The sequence below is a fragment of the Rhyacophila brunnea genome, unplaced genomic scaffold (genome assembly GCF_057557595.1).
Source record: "Rhyacophila brunnea isolate RB1 unplaced genomic scaffold, BYU_Rbru_1.0 scaffold_1, whole genome shotgun sequence".
NCBI lineage: Eukaryota > Metazoa > Arthropoda > Insecta > Trichoptera > Rhyacophilidae > Rhyacophila > Rhyacophila brunnea.
Window position 1 is genome coordinate 35,762,269 of NW_028232751.1, and position 19,317 is coordinate 35,781,585.

A 19,317-nucleotide genomic window follows, 5' to 3' on the forward strand; every position below is an offset into this window, starting at 1 on the left:
ATCTCCCGTGATGTGTACCCCCAGGTACTTGAAGCTGTCGACGCTCTCGATGCTTTGTCCATCGCCAATCAGAGGGAAATCTGGATCAGGACAGGTACTATTGCACAAGACGTTGGTTTTCTTCGCGTTGATTTTCAAACCAACGCGAGAGGAGTTGTTATGCAACCTGTCGATTGTCTCTTGAATGCCCTCGATTGAATTGTCGAATAGGACAGCATCATCGACGTATTCCAGGTCGCATAGCTTCACCGTGGGGGTAACAGGTATGCCTCGGTCGGGTGGTATTGACTTCCGTAGTATGAAGTCAAAGAGAATGATAAAGAGAAACGGTGCAAGGACACAACCCTGTCTGACTCCGGTCGTGACCCCGAACCATTCCGTGACAGTGTCTCCAATTCTGACACAGCATTCGCTATTCTCGTGCAGGCTTTTGATTATGGCAATGATCTTGGGAGGGATCCCGTATGCTCCCAGTATCATCCATTCCCCTCACCATTATCGTTAAGGTCGCCGCTCACCATTATCGTTAGCGTCACCGAGGCCGTGTCGTCCCATCACCGTGGGGCCAAGCACCGGGTCTGCTCCTACTCTCGCAATATAATCCCCCATTACAATCATGCGGTCTCTTCGGGGGATGGCGGAGACTGCCGCGTGGAGAGAATCGTAAAAAGCATCCTTTGTCTGTGCGTCGGCATCCTCAATGGGGGCGTAGCACTGAAAGACGGTCAAGGAGCTACCAGGCGTCTTGAAGGAGGCACGTATCAGTCTCTCCGAGATTGGTTCCCATTTCACGAGGCAACGGGCCGCTCTCTTTGACATCAATACTGCCACTCCCTGGCGATGGTATTGCTCCTGACCTGAGTAGACAATAGAGTAACCCTCAATCAACTTTCTCCCGGCTCCTTTCCAGCGCACTTCGCTCAGCCCTAGGATGTCCACACCGTAGGTGTGCATGATGCGTGTGGCGTGCAGGTCCTTTCCGAGGGTACGCAAGGTGCGAACATTATATGTCCAAATGCAGTAGAACTTGGTTATTACGATCACGGACGTAGCGAGGAAATAATGAGGAAACATTCGTTGACATTTTAGTTTATGATTTTGTGTTCTTAGATGTGTATGTGCCTCACTGGTGATTCCATCTGTTTTATTGCACTTTTTACACAGCAATTTCTTGACTTTAATCCTGAAAGAAGTGAAACCAAACAATATTTTTTCCAAACAATTATATTTCTCCATTATTGTATAAGCTACTCTTTAGTAGATAAACATCAACAAATTAGGCACAGGTAAAGCCAATACCAATTGATGAGACTTTTGTATTTACCTATAAGAATCGGTGTCACCGATCTGGGTGACATATTCAGGCTCTATGTATCTTTTAGTAAATAAAAATCTGACAAAATTTATTTAATATTAGTGTTTCTAGCTCGGTCTCACATACAAACCCATCTCGACCGCGGCATGGTCATAAATCAAAACAGCCTGTAAGGTTGCAACTTTCTTCCCATATACAGGCGGGACCAAGCCATGACGGTGACGTCATACGGCTAGCCAAACGAATGACTGAAGGTGAAAAGCAGCATCTACACATACGCTGATGCAACATTTTGCAATTCTACCTGCGGTCTATGCCGAGTGATACGGACGACTAAAATACTTAATATTTTTTTCACCTTGACAAATAATTTAAGAAACAGGTTCAAATTGGAGTGAAAATACTTCACCGTTAAACTGTGTTAAATTTCCAAAAATCCAAATTTTGAATGATGAAATAATTGAGGAAATATCAGCCTCAGAAAAACAAGATCAAGACGACAAAGAGGAGATTCCTGAGAGGGGAAATATTGGTTCTACACATTCTGAAGATTTTCAATGCTGAGATTGCTTACAATGCCTAGAAGAATGTAACTCAAGACAACTTATGTTTTAAAAGTATTTGTGATTTGGCAGCTTCGAAAAGGACAGCTACTTTTAAGCAAAAATCAGTAGTTGAATATCTTACTAAAAAATAATTTTTAACTGAAGCTATGTATACCTACCTATATATCAAAGAAATTTTTGCTATATTATATCAATAAAAATTCTTCATACAAAATGTATTTTTCTTTCCCTAACAATTATGATTTTTTTTCGATTATCCGGACTACCTTTATTCTCAATTAGTCCAAATAATTGAGGTTCTACTGTATAACAAAATAATCAATTGTTTTTAGTTTTCATACATAGTATTCGTACATAGGAGGTGTCGAAGTGTCCTTTGTACTTGTGTACTGAAACTCTGCCAAAACAGAGGAGTCAGGAGTTGAAAGTGATGAATCTAAGGGATCAGAATTATTCCGTCCTCCATATGACGCAGTAAATTTTTCAAATGCCTCAAAGTTGGCCTTGATTGTTATAAAGTCGGCATGGCCAATCAGCCCCATATGTGACCAGACCCTGAAAAACAGCTCCGCTCGGTAGGATCCCATCAACGGGCAGTCCCAAAGGACGTGTTCAGTGTCTTGATGGTTGTGCCCGCATGTGCATTCCGGCCCATGTCCTATCAAACGAAAACCGTGCAGATTGACTGCAGTCACCATGGCCAGTCAGAAACTGGCTTACCCAGTGTGTTGGTCTTAGTTGTCTCATCTGAAGCCTGCAGGACACATCTGGAAAAAACTGATACGTTTGTCGTTCCTTGGTGGATGTCGACCACCTCGACTGCCATATATCGAGTGCTATTTTGTAAACAAACTGTGCTGACAGTGTGCCTGTAAGGTATGTCTTCAGATCTCACCAGAGGCGTCAGATGCATGAAAGTATATCAATTTTTGATGCAAGTGCGAACAGAACGCCATTTTCATTTTCATTAAAGAATAGTTGCAACCAGGAAGGATATTATCTTTTTTATAATACTAATTTAATCACAATCATTATCAACTGTTTCAAAGCGAAAATTTTAAATTTATGGCTTAATAGTTCTATAATGTTTGGAAATAGGTAGGTGTATTAAAACGCATTTAATTATCGTTACATTTCTAATATATTATTTTAAGTTCATAATATTATGTTCTTGTATAAATTTATTGATTAATATGTATAAAATAAATACGATATTATATCATAACTGAGTCACAATTTCGTAAAAAAATTGTAAGTTTATATTCTAAGATTTTTCTCACTAACTATGTTGCTTATACCTCTCATTGAGGGGATGCATATTTTTATCATCAAATTTAAAAATGAATACAACAATATATAATTATGTATGGCAACAAAATTGTCAGCTGGCATTATAAAACACTGAAATATATACCAAAATATACCTACTGTAAAATGAAAAAGCTTCAAGTTTATATGTGACAAAGCTGTATTATATTAATTAATCTAATTATTGATTAATTTAAAAATGCTATAATTCACAATTTAAACATTCATGCAAAACACTGAAAATATTGAATTTGTAAAAGAGTGAATATTCATTATTCAGTTCAACATTATTTTTTATTAGTTGATATAAGCTGATTGTGAAGATGTTTTCGGTGTAACTATGCAATTTGGTACAATTTTCAAAACACTTGATTATAATTAAGTATATTGTAAGTATTTCATAGAAAATTAATTTCTATTTACTGGTTCTTGACCAACAATTTCCCTGTGTGCTCCATATTCATCAGGTTCTTCTGGAAATGCCAATAAAAAAAATATTAGTTACCAATATTTTGATATAAACCTAATACAGTCTATATATAATAAATATGTATTCCATGTGCATTGAATGCAAACGCACTGACAAACAAGCAAGTGTGGACATATTTGGAAGAAGATTTGATGCTTTCTACTCTCTTTCCATCCTATTAAGGATCAATTGAATAGCTACCAACCGATGCTCGATAAGTCAGTTTTCCCAAATAAAAAAACAGTGGCAGATAAAGAATGTCTCACACTTCAAGTAGACATGCTAAATTTGGTAAATAAACAATAATTATTGTAATAGCAGACATTTTTAGTACCTAATGATAAAATGTGTAAATTGTCACAATCCAAATAGATTAATTAAAGCATTTAGAATGTAGTAATATCATTGCTGAACTGTTGTTCGGCAAAAAACTGCTTTATAAGCGCAAGCATGAAGGTAAACATACAAAACATCTTTGTCTAAATAACTTGATTTACCTAAATAACAGGTAGTGAACGGCTCATCATAATCAAATGTTTGTACTACTCGCAACTTCGATGTGATTTAGATGTGAATTGGATGTATTATGTCTTATTAAAATTAGATATGTAAAATCGGAGGTTTCTATAATTAATTCTATAATAATTTTGGTGGTGATTGAGGATTTTACTAGACCACTGGGTAAAAAAACAGAGAATATAAAAAAAAATTGATAAAATTATCAAATCACACATTTTCTTTAACAGCTCAACAGCGATACACTCCTTACTTAAAAGATTATAAATAAATATATAATGTTTACCATCATCTCCATCGAAAATGATTTGGGCAGCCGGCTCTGCATGATCCAGATTGTTATTTCCATCAAAATCGTGGTCATTTCCATTTTTTCTAACCACATTACTTATATCGGAATCTAAATTGACATCATTGTCAAGTTTAAACAATTCATCTTCTCTATGAGCTTCATCCTGGGGTAATATTTTGAGATTATTGGTCTCCATGTCTCCATTTTGTAATGCTTGATTACTCTTCTCAGGACTGTGTGGATTTTTATTGAGCTGGTTTTCAACATCAGTTAGCGGTTTGGCATTAGCATCAGCGTTCAGATTATCAAAAATTTTTATAGCCTTATTTTCAACCCTTGAGTCGACTTTTACATTAAAATCTTCATTTACCATCAGTTCTGGAGCAACACCTTCAGGAATGCTTTGAGATTTAAATTGCTTTTTGGAGCTTGTAGGTGTACTCTGCAATTAACAAAAGATTTACTATATTAGATAAATATATATAAGTACAAATGAACTAAATTATTATTTTTAGATTCAATATTGAATACACATGACCCAACCCAACCTTAGAAACATAGCTATTTGATAATTTGCATGAATTATGGATAGATTAATAGCTCAATGGACAAGAGCATTCACCCAGACAGTGAATTGTCATTCGGATCAACTTTTTTTTTTAGGATTGTTTCTGTTTCTGAGGTTTTTCACTAATGAACTGCCAACATTTTTATTTACAGGAAATATACGAATATATAAACAAAATAATTTATTATGAAGTGACAAACTATTATTTATTTGTATAGTATACTTTCCCACTTTATCGTTTGGGAATGGCCTCTGCAATGAACCCTAAATGACGATGAAGGAAAATGAAAACAATACACGGTAAAACCTAAACACCACCTTAGATAACAAATAACTTACTGTGAAACTAGTCACACCACTATGCAATAATGTCGCTAGTTGCCAAATTCAAACAACTAACTTTAAGTAATACATAGAATAGACATCCTCTACCGAAGGTGCGGATAAACATTGAGTTATATAAAAAAAATAGGAAAGTAAATATGAGGCATCTAATTACAAAAAGTCCACAATTCAATATTATCGGGAAACAACGTTTTTATGTTTCTAGCTTCAATTATTTGTTTTAACGTGAGATTTTTTCCCCGTTGTATTTTATGTCGAAATTAGAACCAAATGGCAATTTGTTTCAGCCGATAAACTCTTAAATGTAATAAATATAGGCAAAATAAAATTGGAGTTAGCACTACTTGTACTTCACTTTTTAATTTATCCCACATAAGGCACATATTTCCATGGCACTGTCATAAGTTTACCGGATGCTACAGCATGGGAGACGCCCTTTTCAATATTTAACGTTCCCTTATTGGTTGACTTAAACACGCGCGAAATCAACCAAGCTTTAAATAATATGAAACACGGACTTGGCGCTTTTTGTAATAAATCGAGACTTAAAATATTTTTTTTCGTAGGGTTATGTGGCGTTTTGGAATTTATAGATCAATACATATTGTGTAAAATTATACAAAGAATACATGCATATTTTTTTCTCGATTTTGACCAAATGTGGAATTAGACGCCTCATATATTATGTAACGGGAAATAATTAATTTAATACCTTAACAGCTTCGTGAAGTAAATCTGGTTTATTACTATTAGAATTTACAGACACCAAATATACATCATTTGATATTGTAACTTGCTTACTAATATTTTTATTATTACTGATGTTATCCTGTTGTGAGAACAAATTCGGTTGAGGGACTACATGATTATCCTTCGACAAAGCCTGTAAATCAAAGTAAATTCATAATTAAAAGTAGATACTTACATTGATTAAGATTTCAGTGAATATATTGAGAAACTGGATAAAATCATAATATTCTTACTTCCACCTGCCGCTTTAATCTCTCGTTTTCTTGAATTAAGTTATTTAATTGACTCTGAATGTTCACAGCCTCCTGTGATTTAGCCTCCAGCTTCTTTTGAAGATTTTTTTTAATTGATTGCTCTTCAGTGAATGATTTCTGTGGACGAAATGGGAGCATATGAAATTTTAAAACCACAGCCTCTATTTACAAACATATTTATTTTAATCTTAAAATAAATCTAGATAATTTGAATCAACTAGAATGTACCGTTTTAAAAAAAAAAAAAAAAAATTTTGGTTAGGTACATGTTCAAACACGCGCATTAACATCATTTTACTCCCTACTTCAATTATAGTTTGTCAATCTATGGCTACGGCCATATGTTGTAGCTTAACCACTGGGGAATGCCAAAAGAAATGGCGTATTTCAAAAAAACACTACCTTATTCTTAGGTCAATAATTATTATAAAGCAATCATTATTCGTAGGATGTTTTATCACATTTGAATGGTCAAAGACATGGCTTATAATCAGTATCTTTAGAATTATCTTCAAATGTGTTAATCGTGCCCATTTTTTGAATAATAAAATGCCTATTTCTTGTCAAATTTGGGATCACAGAGATTATAAATATAATTTTTTATCATAAATATTTATAAAAAGTAAACAATTTTACTAATGGTTTTATAAATGTGTTTAAAAATAAATAAATCTAAAAAATCTTAACACCACTTCACATGGACGTACTGAAATATGACTATATTCTAAAACATTAGAGCGAGAGGTTTCAAAGAAAACTATTCTATGTAATAAAAATACTTAATGCAGTCATCAAATGTTTAAAATAAATATAAAGGATAATAAGGCTTCAAATTTATATAAATAGATTATCTACAACGTTTAAGGAATGTCCAGGAGTATGCTCTGAAAATACCATAAAAGCTCCATTTTGACCTACGCTGAGCATGTGAGCCATGAAAGAAGCTACTTACGTCAATTATATTCATTATAGGCATATAATTGTGATATTATAATCATGGTAAATACGAGAATGTAAACAGAACTAACGATGTATTTTACAAACCTAATATTAATAAAAATATGTATGTTTCGATATTACAAAATCACAATATATACTTAAATGAGAATTTAAATATAAAATAACGCTTCCAAAAATAATATGTAAAAGACAAAAAACAATAAATGACAAGAGCTTTTCGACGTCATGTTTCGACATTTTTAATCTCTTTTCGATTTGTCAAAATCAAAATGGACGACTACAGCACAAATTAACATCTCTAGCGCCGAAGCATGTGAAGTTCAAAAGTGTCCGCCACTTTCATATGCGATTGTCAAAATTGAAGCAGAAATTAAATTTCCCATACAAAATTGAAGTAGGCCGCGTCGATACTGCTTCGTTCAAAAATTGCCCTCCTGGTCTAGGTCATTGTATTGTATTGATTGTTATTGAATTTATAAAAGTCTCAATTAACGGATTATGATGTAACACAATATAATTACCACATATTTATTCAATGAATCCCTATCCGATTTGACTGCATCCCTCGCCTTCCTACATTCCAACGTGAGGTCATCAAATTGGCTCTAAAAAACAACATCAAAAATATTATTTTCAAGGAATACATAATGCAATAGCTAAATAATTTAAGTTATAGTTGGATCATAATGAGGATAGAAGATATGCAACAAAAACAAATTCCAATAAGCCTTATGCTCAAACAGGAGAAAGCCCAAAGTCTTTTTGAAGAAGTTAGTGTTAATACTCATACATTCACTGCAAGCCACAGATGGTTTCAAAAATTTAAAGGCCATAATAAACTACACAACTTCAAACAGGTGACGCTGCCAGTGTAGACAGAGGGAGCTACTTTAACAAGGGAGTCAACAAAAATCATAAAAAATGTGGATTAGCGGAGGTTTGTTTTTGTAAAAATATGTAGATCCATTTTATTTTCACCTATTCTTTGAAACCAACAAATATTATTTAAAAAATTGCATGATTTTAAGTTTTATTCGACTTAAGTATGCGATTTTTTGACTTACACGAAAATCTTCGGAACAAATTAATCATGTAAGTCGAGGACTTAATGTACTAGAATGATCTATAAAATATTGGTTCCATGAGAAAACAGAACAGCCAGGGGAAAAAATAAAACATTGAGGAATCTACTTATTAATTAAATACTTATAAACCTTAAGTTTATAAATGAAATATATATTATAAATATTTAATATTTAAAATTTTTTCTATTTTTAAGTGAAATCATCAACTGTTTATTAGTTTATTAGATATATTATACATATTTTTTACAAAACAGTTATTTTGAAAATAATGCATTTTTTTTATATATAGAGTACCTATATAAAATTTTATAATGTTATTACTGCATGTTGGCCATTCGGCGTAAAAACCTCAATTTATCTGTTTAATTTTGATAATCATGCACAACTATTGTCACTCGATTACTATGGGTCTCATACTTTTTCTTTATATAACTTATAAACACATAACTCGAAGAAGAGACAATCGTTGGACAAATTTAGTCATCCAGTGGTATCGAAGAGGTACAAAACGTCCGCATGGAAGACCTAGAGTCCGCTGGATCGATGAAATGATAAAGTTCTGCGCCACGCACAAGATCGAGAGAGGTGGAAACAGCTTAAAGACGCCTTCATCCAGTAGTTGATAGATTCAAGCTGATGATGATGATGATATATTCCGTTAATAAACTTAAGTTTTTAAGTATCAATGGTGATTGGTAGTAAATCTTATAAAATTGACAGAGCTTAGTTGCTTGGAGAAGGAGATGACACCGCCAACTTCTGCTGTACACTTAACACTGATGCAGATAAATGAGGTGTCTAATTCTAATTTTCTAAGTCTAACTTACGGTCAAAATCTAACAATATAGGTACCTAATGACCTATAATTTTCAAAACCCACCAAAATAAAACCATATGAAAAACATATTTAAAAATGTAATGCCCGATTGAAACTGATTTATTAAACATGTACAAATAAATACCGATATGTCCAAATTTATTTTGCTTATTTTTGTTGCAATATGGAGTTTATTGGTAAAAAAATTGCCATATTGTTATAATTTGAAAATACAATATGATTGTAAAAAGAAACTAATATTAAAACCATCCACAATACACATACCAAAATACAAAAACATTATTTTTACCATAAAATATTGAATTGTGGACTTAACGGTTTTTGAAAATAGATAGATGCCTTAAATGTTAATAATTTTATGAAGTGTTTTCCGACTGTCGTGAAATATTTAGCTTCTGTGTTGTCTGACTTTGAATTATTATAGTTAAAAACAGTATTCAAACCTGTAACAGAGAGTGGTGCTGTCGAAGTGTATCCATTTCTCCTTGCTGACGAGTGCGAATTGCAGCGATGGTTCTAGAATACTCCATTTTTTCTGCTGCTAAATTTTGCTCGATGCGTCCTTTATAGTCTGTGACAACTGATAAACATAATATGAACATTATGTAATAATTAACATTTAACGAAAGTAAAAATAAATAAAAGAAAGCTATCGCATAATCATTCAGATATTTGATTAAATTACCATCACATATTATACGCAATACAATCACAATATTTTTTTACAGAACTTATAAAATTATGCGAAACGCTAATTAATAGATTAAAAAATACTCACCCTTTTAAAGAAAATATATTTTGTTTACAGCTATTAGCCAGCTGATAATAAATGTCTCTGTATTAGTATAAGTATAAATATTTTGAATATATAGAAGGAATCTTATAAACCATTGCTATTATGACATTTGAATGTATTTAACAACGAATGAAACATAGTTAGCTTTGTAAACTGCAGCGACATTAATAACGCCAAGTTGGCATTTTTGATTTCCTAACTCAACCAATGACTGCCACTTTTTGATATTTATTGTGTTTACGCTGTTTACTTACTTATAATAACCTACAGAATATAAAATAATAATGCCAACGCGCAGGTATTGTCTGCAAAGTTATTTATTGTGACGGATTGTCTTTTCCTACACCCTGCAAATTGGCAAATAAATCTCATAGTAGGAGTGTGTTCTATTCTATTCAAATGAAGTTGCAATTCCGTCACTTATAGTTAACCTAATCAGTGGACCAGGGTTATGTTTAGACTCCATCGATATAAAAGAAAGTTTTCTTCAACATCATTGACTTGAATTTAATTCACTATTCCAGGCATGTCTAACTTCAAGTAGGCTATGATCTATTATCCAGTATCAAAATTCCCAGTAATCTGCCACATTCTACTATTGTCATTCTTCAACTTAAACACACATATTATACTTGGCTAAAAACATTAAGGTGTTACAAATTAAACAACACCTGTCTATTACTATCACAAAGAAATACTCAATTTGTTATTTGTCATGAAAATTACACGTTTCACTCTTCTTTTGGGTACTCATAGTCAAACTATTTCACTACTTTGTTCCACGCGACAGCAAGAGCCTTAGATTAAAAAGCGAGGATTCACATTGTCTTTTTCTCATTCCTGCAATGTCTCAAATCATTTATGTGTATTATTATCTGAATGTACATAGTATTTATATTTTCATGACTCATTTCCGGACTATAATGCCATAAACCAAAACCCATCCCACGATCAATGCATTGGACATGTCTGCCCTATTTGATACGCCAAAATCCTTTATTTTACATTATCACATTTTATATTTGCAATATTAATGTTAATGCCTGGGTATAACATACCTCAATCAAAACCGCAATTATAAGTCCTCCCCTAACTGTTCATTAAGACAGAGAGAGAGGTAAGTAAATTTCATTTTTACTTTACTTCAACATGTTCTCAGAATTTCCCAGATTTTTTCATACTTTGTTTGACACTAGCGATATCCGTGTACGGCGTAAATATGTCGATAAGTCTAAAAAGATCAATTCTCAGGCCAGTTATTTGTACAGTTGGCTTTCTGTGGTAACTCTCTGGAATGTTTTTAAATTTTAGTCATGAATCAATTTTAAAAACATTCAAAAACATATACCTACTTAAGTAATCTGATATACCACAGAAAGCCAAGCTTACAAACAGCTGCCATGAGAATTTGATTTTAGACTTATCAACATATTCACACCATACACGGATATTATTACACTTAGTAATTGAAAAAGAATCACCCGTTTTACCATAAACAATATACCTACTTGTGCATTCGAGTCACTTTCAATACCTTTCGACAAACGTGTGATAGGATGATTCATCAACTTTATTTAATATTTTTTTTTTGAAAACATGAACATAAAATATTTTGTATTTAAAAACAGGCAATACAATGTCATTCCACAATTGGTATAGAAAAATGCAAATCATCTTCGCGCTTTTTTATGTAGTGGAAGGAATTTGCGACAGGCAGCGGAGAATCGAGGAAAAAGTTGGTAATTTAATTGATTTATGTATAGGTATAATTATTGGTACTTAAGTCAGGTTGAGGGTCAGTAAATTTGCTTAAAATGTTAAATTCAATATTCCACCACAGTTTATAATTCATTTGTAACACGCCAAGCAAGTAAATTGTATTAATAAAAATATTACAACATAAAATGGAAATATGAAGACAAAATACGCATCCACATTAAACTACTTACCTATATAACATAATATAATAATTCGTGTACTATGCAATATACTTCTGAGGTTTATAAAATAATCAACAATGAATATCCTCATCGCATTAACTGCAAGTTATCTATTCATAATATTGGTATTTTCGGTGAAATTAGAACAGTATGAAAAAGACATCCCCTGAGACCATGTCTAACTCTCAGGGAGACTTATTAAAACACTATGGATCGCAAAAATAAATAAAGCTATTGACATATAAATAACGCTACCTTGAAGTTGCGACGAGAGCATCTCCTGTCCTAATAGACATCTTTGCTCGGAATGTTTCAAAATCTGTAACTTCGCTTGGTTCGACTGATGATAGTAAATTACGGCTATGATAGAAAATATGACTAAACAATAAAGGCCTGTCCGGCTTTTAAATGGCCTATGAGCTCGTGAAGTCGTCATGACTGATTTATAACGATTAAAGCTCTTGAATAAAATAATATTACATTTTCGGAGAACTCAGTGTATTTGTATTATTGAATTTAATGCAATCAAACACAAAACACTGTTGACATATATCTACCATAGTGAATATGATAGTATTGGCAGTGCAAAAATATTATTATTTGATGACCATAGACAAAAAACGACAATAATAAATAATTCAAAAATCGAATATTAATAGCATTAAATAAAATTGTATAAAAATTAATCCATAAAATTGAAAAATGCATATTATTAATCTTTTAGCTGCATTTAGAGCATTAAGTCCGCAGACCAGGTTCATTACATATTAAACATGTTTGATATTTTACTTTCCGAGTTTTCAGAATTCGTCCGTCAATCACTACGTAAATTTAATTATAATAGGTAGTACCATAGGTACCTAGGTACGCAAAAATTTGGACCGCAAAAAATTGTAAGTAATAATTTTATTATTCTAAATATTTTGTATTGACTTATTATTACAATTTTTACATTACAATATTTAATTCGTGGCGCGTGCCATTCCTTTTTAAATGTACACATAATATATAATCTAAATCATATTTATTGAATATTAAAAAAAAATGGATACATTGGTACCTACCTAACTGTATTGTTTATTGAATATATGTAAAAAAATGACACCCCCTACACATAAAATGAAATAAAATAAGATAATATAAAAACATTTACACACTACCTACTTATGTAAATTTTGTTTGAGGATTTTTGTTTCATGTTATTTGCGAGACTTTTATATCAGGCTCATAATAATAATATGTGTTCGATTGCAAAATTAAAACATGCTGCTGAATCTTTGTATTTCTAGTCTTCAAAAAATGTACATGATTCAATAAAGAACATCGACTGTCCATTATTGCCACAATATAAATATACCTACCTACATCAACATGATTATTTCGCTTTGATTTTATATTTTTCCGCTATACTTATGTAAACGGTTCGAATATTAAAAAATAAAAGGAATTTATTTTTTGGGCGTGCTGTCAAAATATTTTAGCTTGCCAAGTTGGGCATGCGTGCCAGGTATTTGCCATCGCTGGATAAGTTTATATTATCCAATAGTAGCCTCTGAGGGTTTTCCCAGAGAAGCTTATAATTTTTACTTATAGCCTACCATTATAATATTTTATGGCAATATAAATTAAAATATATATTATGTAAAACAAATAAAATGAAAGGCGTTTTACCTACCATTAAAACTCTTATTATTCTTGTTGACTCTGAAGTCCCTTGAGATGTTGATCGTATTTTTTGCCTTGTGTTCTTCTGTGCTGGCCCCTTTTTACCCCCTTTTCTTCTCGATTATTTATCTCTCTGGTTGCTTATCTTGTTTAGCAGGCTGGCAGGACTGACGCTTCTATCGTAGCGTCCTTTGTCTTTGGTTATTCAATAGTTGATTATTCTTTTCCTTTGTCAGAAGCGAAAAAAAATTGTCAAACGTAAAAGTACAGTTAAATTGTGAAATTTGCGCATTAACATGGAGCGTAATGAAGCCAGCAACGTCGCGGAGGGACTAGTGAGGACGAATGAGTCGGAATTACTGTTGGACGATCCAGGGGCCCGATTTCCTAACTATCGTCTCGTGTGGCACCAGACGACATGACGTAATTGTGACGTCAGCCAATACATGCCGCCCGCTGGAGCGTGTATTGGCTGACGTCACAATTACGTCATGTCGTCTGGTGCCACACGAGACGATAGTTAGGAAATCGGGCTGCAATAGGTGAACTGAGGGCATCAGTAATGTCATTGGATAACAAGGTATCTCAGATTTTTTTCAATCTTGACCCAACAGGGTCTGCCTGCAGTGGTGCCTACTCCGCAGAGGCCGACGGTAAACATCGACTCTCCGGCAAGTTTTTTACGGCCACCCGCAAGGCCTTAAACAGCGGAAAAACCCAACAGGATTCTGTTGCCTGTATTTAGTGTCGTAGTTCAGGAGCCTGCTTTTCCGACGCCAGACAAAGCTCGGGTAGCGGAACTTACCAGACTCCAACTTTTCGATACGGATAATTGGGCGGGGGTTCGCTACGCTGAAACCCAAAAACAATATTTGGCGGCCCCGTCTTTCGTTGAGTTGGGATTCAACGATGAGTTACGCCCCTACGATCGTTCATCGCAAACGATACATCTAATGGAGCGTACGATCGCCGGCCTCCAAAATGCGATGCTCGCTCAAAATGAGTGTATTCGGGTCGAGTTACAGCGAGTGGTCGACTCTGTCAGCGACCACACCATCGGTACGGCTTTTTTTGAGACGGTCGTAAAGGAGTTCAGGACCTCTTCAGCACTCAACAAAGTGTCTGAGGACGTCACCCGAATCCTTTGTGGAAAACGGGCAGAGTTGGTTCTGACGAGGCGGAAGAAAATCCTCTCCGTTATAAAAGACACCTTCACGCGAGAGGTTTTTAACAAGATCCCACCTAGCGCCGAACATATCTTCAATAAAGATAAACTGGCGGTGTTCCTAGAAAGAGGTGGGGGTCGTGACAAGGTCTTCGATCAGACCACCAAAGTGGTTGACCAGGGCAGGGAGAGTCAACCTAGCACTTCGTCAGGTGGACACAAGGACACCTTTCGGAGGCAGGGATACACGAGGAGGATACCAGACCAGGTTAGGGATGGCTTGCCGAGAGGCCCACGCCCATCCAACCGAGGTTTTCCCGGTTTTTTTTCGGGTCTCCCTCACCACATTCAAAGGGGGACGCCTCCAGCATTTCCAGGAAATCTGGCAGGCCAAGGGTGCACCACCACCATTATTAAAAATAATAACGGGAACCCGTATTCCGTTTATAAAGAAACCCCCTCTAATAATGCCTTCCGTACAATTCCAAAAAGATTTCCAAACGCGACAATCGCCGGAGATCACTTCACAAATCGCGAAACTGAAGAAATCGGGAGTATTGGAATCGGCAAAACCATCTCCGAGCTTCCTCTCAACCCTGTTCTCTGTCTGTATTACAGGGAAATTTACAAATGGAACATTGTGAAATATGTTGCGATGAACAAACAGTAAAAGGAGAAATTCCATCAGGTTGGTTTGGAAGAGTTATACAAAACATATTTGGACAAAGAGAAATATCCTGCATTTTACAATCATGCTCTAATGATGACTTCGCTATTTGGAAACATTTAGGTACACATGTGAACAGCTTTTTAGTCGGATGAAGCATATCAAATCCCGAGTGAGAATACGAATCACTGATTTGGAAAACTGTTTGCGTGTAGGAACAACCTCACTCGATATCGATATTGATGCACTTAGTTCTGCCACACAAAGTCAAACTTCTCACTAAGTCTAATCTAATAAATATGTTTGATTCTGATTTTTGTTTTATTTTATTAATATAGGTATATAATATATATTTCTTTTTTTGTTTTGTATTATAAAAAAAAATCGATTTTGCGGCCCGGTAGGAAATCTCATTTTTGGAATCGGGCCCGGCTGCTGAAAAGGTTGGCCACCCATGCTTAAACCAACCGCCCCGCACCACACTCGATCTTAATCTAGTGTATCACGAGGTCCTACGTTTGGTGTGAAGCATCAGCAGTTGTTTTCACCTGGTAATGCCTCAGGAGTAGATATCCAATTATTGGGCCACGCTCTCAAGTGAGCTTTGACTGAGTTTACTGAGTTGACTTAAGTATTATGGGAGAGAAAGGCACGGAGAACTGATAAAAAGAAAAATTAATTTAATTCTAAATATAACGCAACCAACAAAGCTAAAACAATACGGACAGTAAAACTATACGAAGAGATCTTCATGCCCCGCATTTTGTAACGCAATAAAATTGGCCTTTGTGGCAACCAGGCAGGATGGGCCCGATGGATCCAAATATTGTGTTTTTATTTTATCCAACCGGTATTTAAGTCAATGGTTTGACTACTACAGGAAGTATCTAATTTGAAAAAAATGTATACTGACCCCATAAACAAAATGGCAACTATTTGCCAGTCACATTTTGAGATAATGAAAAATTCACGTTTTTCCACTTTCTCAAGAAAATTTTCAATAATGTGGATGTATCTTTTGATTTATGGTGTAATGTAAACAAAAACCAGTATATTTTCAATCGATACTGTGTTTTTGCTTATGAGTCTCCAGGGCTCGAAATGGACCGGAACGCACCGGAGCGCCGTTCCGGTTCGAGAAATCTGTAAAGTTGTCGCTCCGTCTCGTGGACAAAATAATTTGACCGTCTGAGCTAGATAGATATACCATATAACAAAAAAATCTAGCACACTTATGTTTATAAAATACACATAAAATTTGATAACCATGTTAATTTTCGAGCGCTCCGGTTCGTAATCTTTTCCATTTCGAGCGCTGTGAGTCTCGTTATACTGTATTCTTGTTTAGAATAACTGCTGTTTTCATGAAAAAAACGAAAAACATGTCGATGTTTATACTGAAATTTATTTTATTTTTTATTTATTAAATAAAACAAAACATTGTGGACATAACAAATCTAAATTCAAGATGTACACAACATGAGATTTACATTATAAAAAATATTACCCTCACAAGAGAGAAGAGAATATATATAATAATAATAATAATAAAAATTAAAAAATAAAAACATAATGTATATAGAAAAATAAAATTTCGAATACAAAATACATAGCACGTCACGGAAAATGTCTACGTCTTTGGGGAGCGCATTGACTAGTCTCGCACACATCGCTAATGGTGCCTGATAGGATTGACACGAGGAAACGCTTCCGATCCAGAATAATTAATCATGGCTGCGACCACGTAGGTAATTGACAGGCGCATATAAATTCAAATTCATTAATACACCAGGATTGGAAACCATTCCTAGCGATAACAGGCAAAAGTGTTTCAAGAGCAGAAGAGATAAAGAAATAAATTTTATACCTACTGCCTTTGACTTTATTAACAGATGCTTTGTTTTCCGAAACAAAAGAGCACAATATTATAATAAGTAGGTATACGTGCCAGTCAATAAAATAATATTGTAAATGTGAAAATCTAAATTTGAAATGATAGTTGATTAACCACATACTTATAATTTTGAATTATGGCGGAGCCATATCCGGTCAGTCCGAGCCGTAAACATGTCGGAATAAATTATTGTCCCAAGGAAATTGGGTACATTATAGTCAATACATTGACCATAAATGCTAATATATTGCCAAACAATATTCTCCGTAAAAGTTTGTTAAATATCTGAATAGTTGTAATCATTGTGTTTATTAAATTTTTAAAAGGTTAAGTAGGTATTATTAAGCATTCAATTAGAATTTATTGTTATCAAATTTACTAACCGAGGCCCTAATAAAACATATTAATAAAACGTAATTAAGTACCTATACATAATGTATTTTTTGTTCATAAACCCACAAAAAAAATGTTAATAAAATCAAACGATTTTTAACGTTTTAGGCTATATACCTATATCGTATATATTATTCAATACCTAATGATTGTTTTGGCTTCTATATTTTAGATTTTTAGAAGTTCGCACACTTGGGCATTTCTCTGCATCAATATATTTGAGCTTTAGAGTCTATTCTATATACCTAGGTTTTCGCTTTGTGATAAATTCAGGTCTGATCGTAGGACTAAAGAGCCTACGCCCTGAAGCAGCATCTTCAACATGATGGGTAGGTACACCAGAGTCTAAAAAATAAATTATTTGCTAAGGGAATTACCATAAATCAGAAACAATAGCAACGTTGAGTTCAGAACTTTTGGTAATGAGTTTAATGTTGTACCAGTCATTCTCATTCAACTATATTAAAATATAGCTTGTATCGATCATTATATTTAACCCCGTCGCACATACGATACACACTCGCCTCGAGTGCAACACGTCGTGTTTGTCGATGTGATTTTATGGTCAATCATAAAACACAATAAATGTAACTGAATGTATTTCCGCATATAGCGTCGGTGCGTGAGAAAAAAACAATCTGCTTGTCGTATGTAGCAAATTTCACTCGACATGGTCCGCAGGTATAATTGCAAAACGCTGCATCGGCGCATGTGCAGGTGTGCATTTTCATTCGTTTCAGCTAGCCGCATGACGTCACTGCCCCGATATGGCCCCGACTGTACACGCGGAAGAGAATTGCAACACTGCCGGCGGTTTTGATGTATGACCGTACGCAGCCGAGACGATTTTGTATCTGCGGCCGGGTTTAGAAATTGGTTTATTACTATGACACTTAAAAAAATAGTAGTTAATGTAAAAATTATAATTACTAAATAATATAACATAATAGATAAGTATATAGTATAACACTAAAACAGGCCATGAGGCCCAATGACAGTAGTGTATTTAGTAATATAAGTAAAACAATCACAAACACCCAGGCTTTGAGAAAATCACATAAATATATTATGACCTCACCGGGTATCAAACCCGGAACTCCCAGATGAATGGCTAGCGCCTTACGCACTGCACCGCGAGAGCCGCCTGTGACGTGTCGCTATAGCATAGCATGATACACGGTGATGGTGGACAGACGAAACTGTGCGTGGATGAAGCCCATATCTATATGACAAAGCGAATTCAAGGTATACAAGTGGATATCATGATTTATTCTGTCAGAGATATTACTCAATTAATAGGGTAGCAGCTAGGCTTTCCGCAAGTAGGCACTCGACGATTGCGTAGATTTAGTGAAAGCGTCCACAGATGGGGTGAGGATGTTATCGGACAAAACGTCAAAATAAATTTGATTTATACCGAATTACCTACAACAAGATCACAAGTGTTGTAGTTAGCATACCCGAAGATCATTATATCGTTTTACGAGCTGAGCTGGCTTACATCAATACACAGTTTTAATCAGAGCGTTGA

The 19,317-nt window shown here is 34.5% G+C and overlaps 1 protein-coding gene across 3 annotated transcripts; it reads right to left on the bottom strand.

The window, feature by feature from the left end:
* Positions 1-3,005: 3,005 nt before the first annotated feature.
* On the bottom strand, positions 3,006-12,577 carry LOC147079717 (uncharacterized). Of its 3 annotated transcripts, none has more exons than XM_085943537.1 (8): positions 11,452-11,568; positions 11,121-11,351; positions 9,710-9,846; positions 7,865-7,948; positions 6,363-6,500; positions 6,092-6,262; positions 4,461-4,908; positions 3,006-3,662 (listed from the first exon to the last, which is right to left on the bottom strand). In XM_085943537.1, exons 3-8 carry the CDS (start codon positions 9,794-9,796, stop codon positions 3,598-3,600), a joined length of 993 nt encoding a protein of 330 aa, XP_085799663.1. In that variant the 5' UTR covers positions 9,797-9,846; positions 11,121-11,351; positions 11,452-11,568; the 3' UTR covers positions 3,006-3,597. The 3 variants fall into 3 exon arrangements, with proteins under 3 accessions (XP_085799663.1, XP_085799654.1, XP_085799647.1); XM_085943528.1 differs by having other exon boundaries at positions 11,433-11,568; XM_085943521.1 differs by lacking the exons at positions 11,121-11,351; positions 11,452-11,568 and adding an exon at positions 12,258-12,577.
* Positions 12,578-19,317: the final 6,740 nt, after the last annotated feature.

Bases quoted from the DNA above. Each gene is read 5' to 3' on its own strand.
- LOC147079717 (XM_085943521.1), bottom strand. From the start codon at position 12,438: ATGACGACTTCACGAGCTCATAGGCCATTTAAAAGCCGGACAGGCCTT. The intron at 6,263-6,362 runs GTAAGAATATTA...TTTGATTTACAG, and splicing joins GATTAAAGCGGCAGGTGGAA to GCTTTGTCGAAGGATAATCA. The intron at 3,663-4,460 runs GTAAACATTATA...TGGCATTTCCAG, and splicing joins CATTTTCGATGGAGATGATG to AAGAACCTGATGAATATGGA.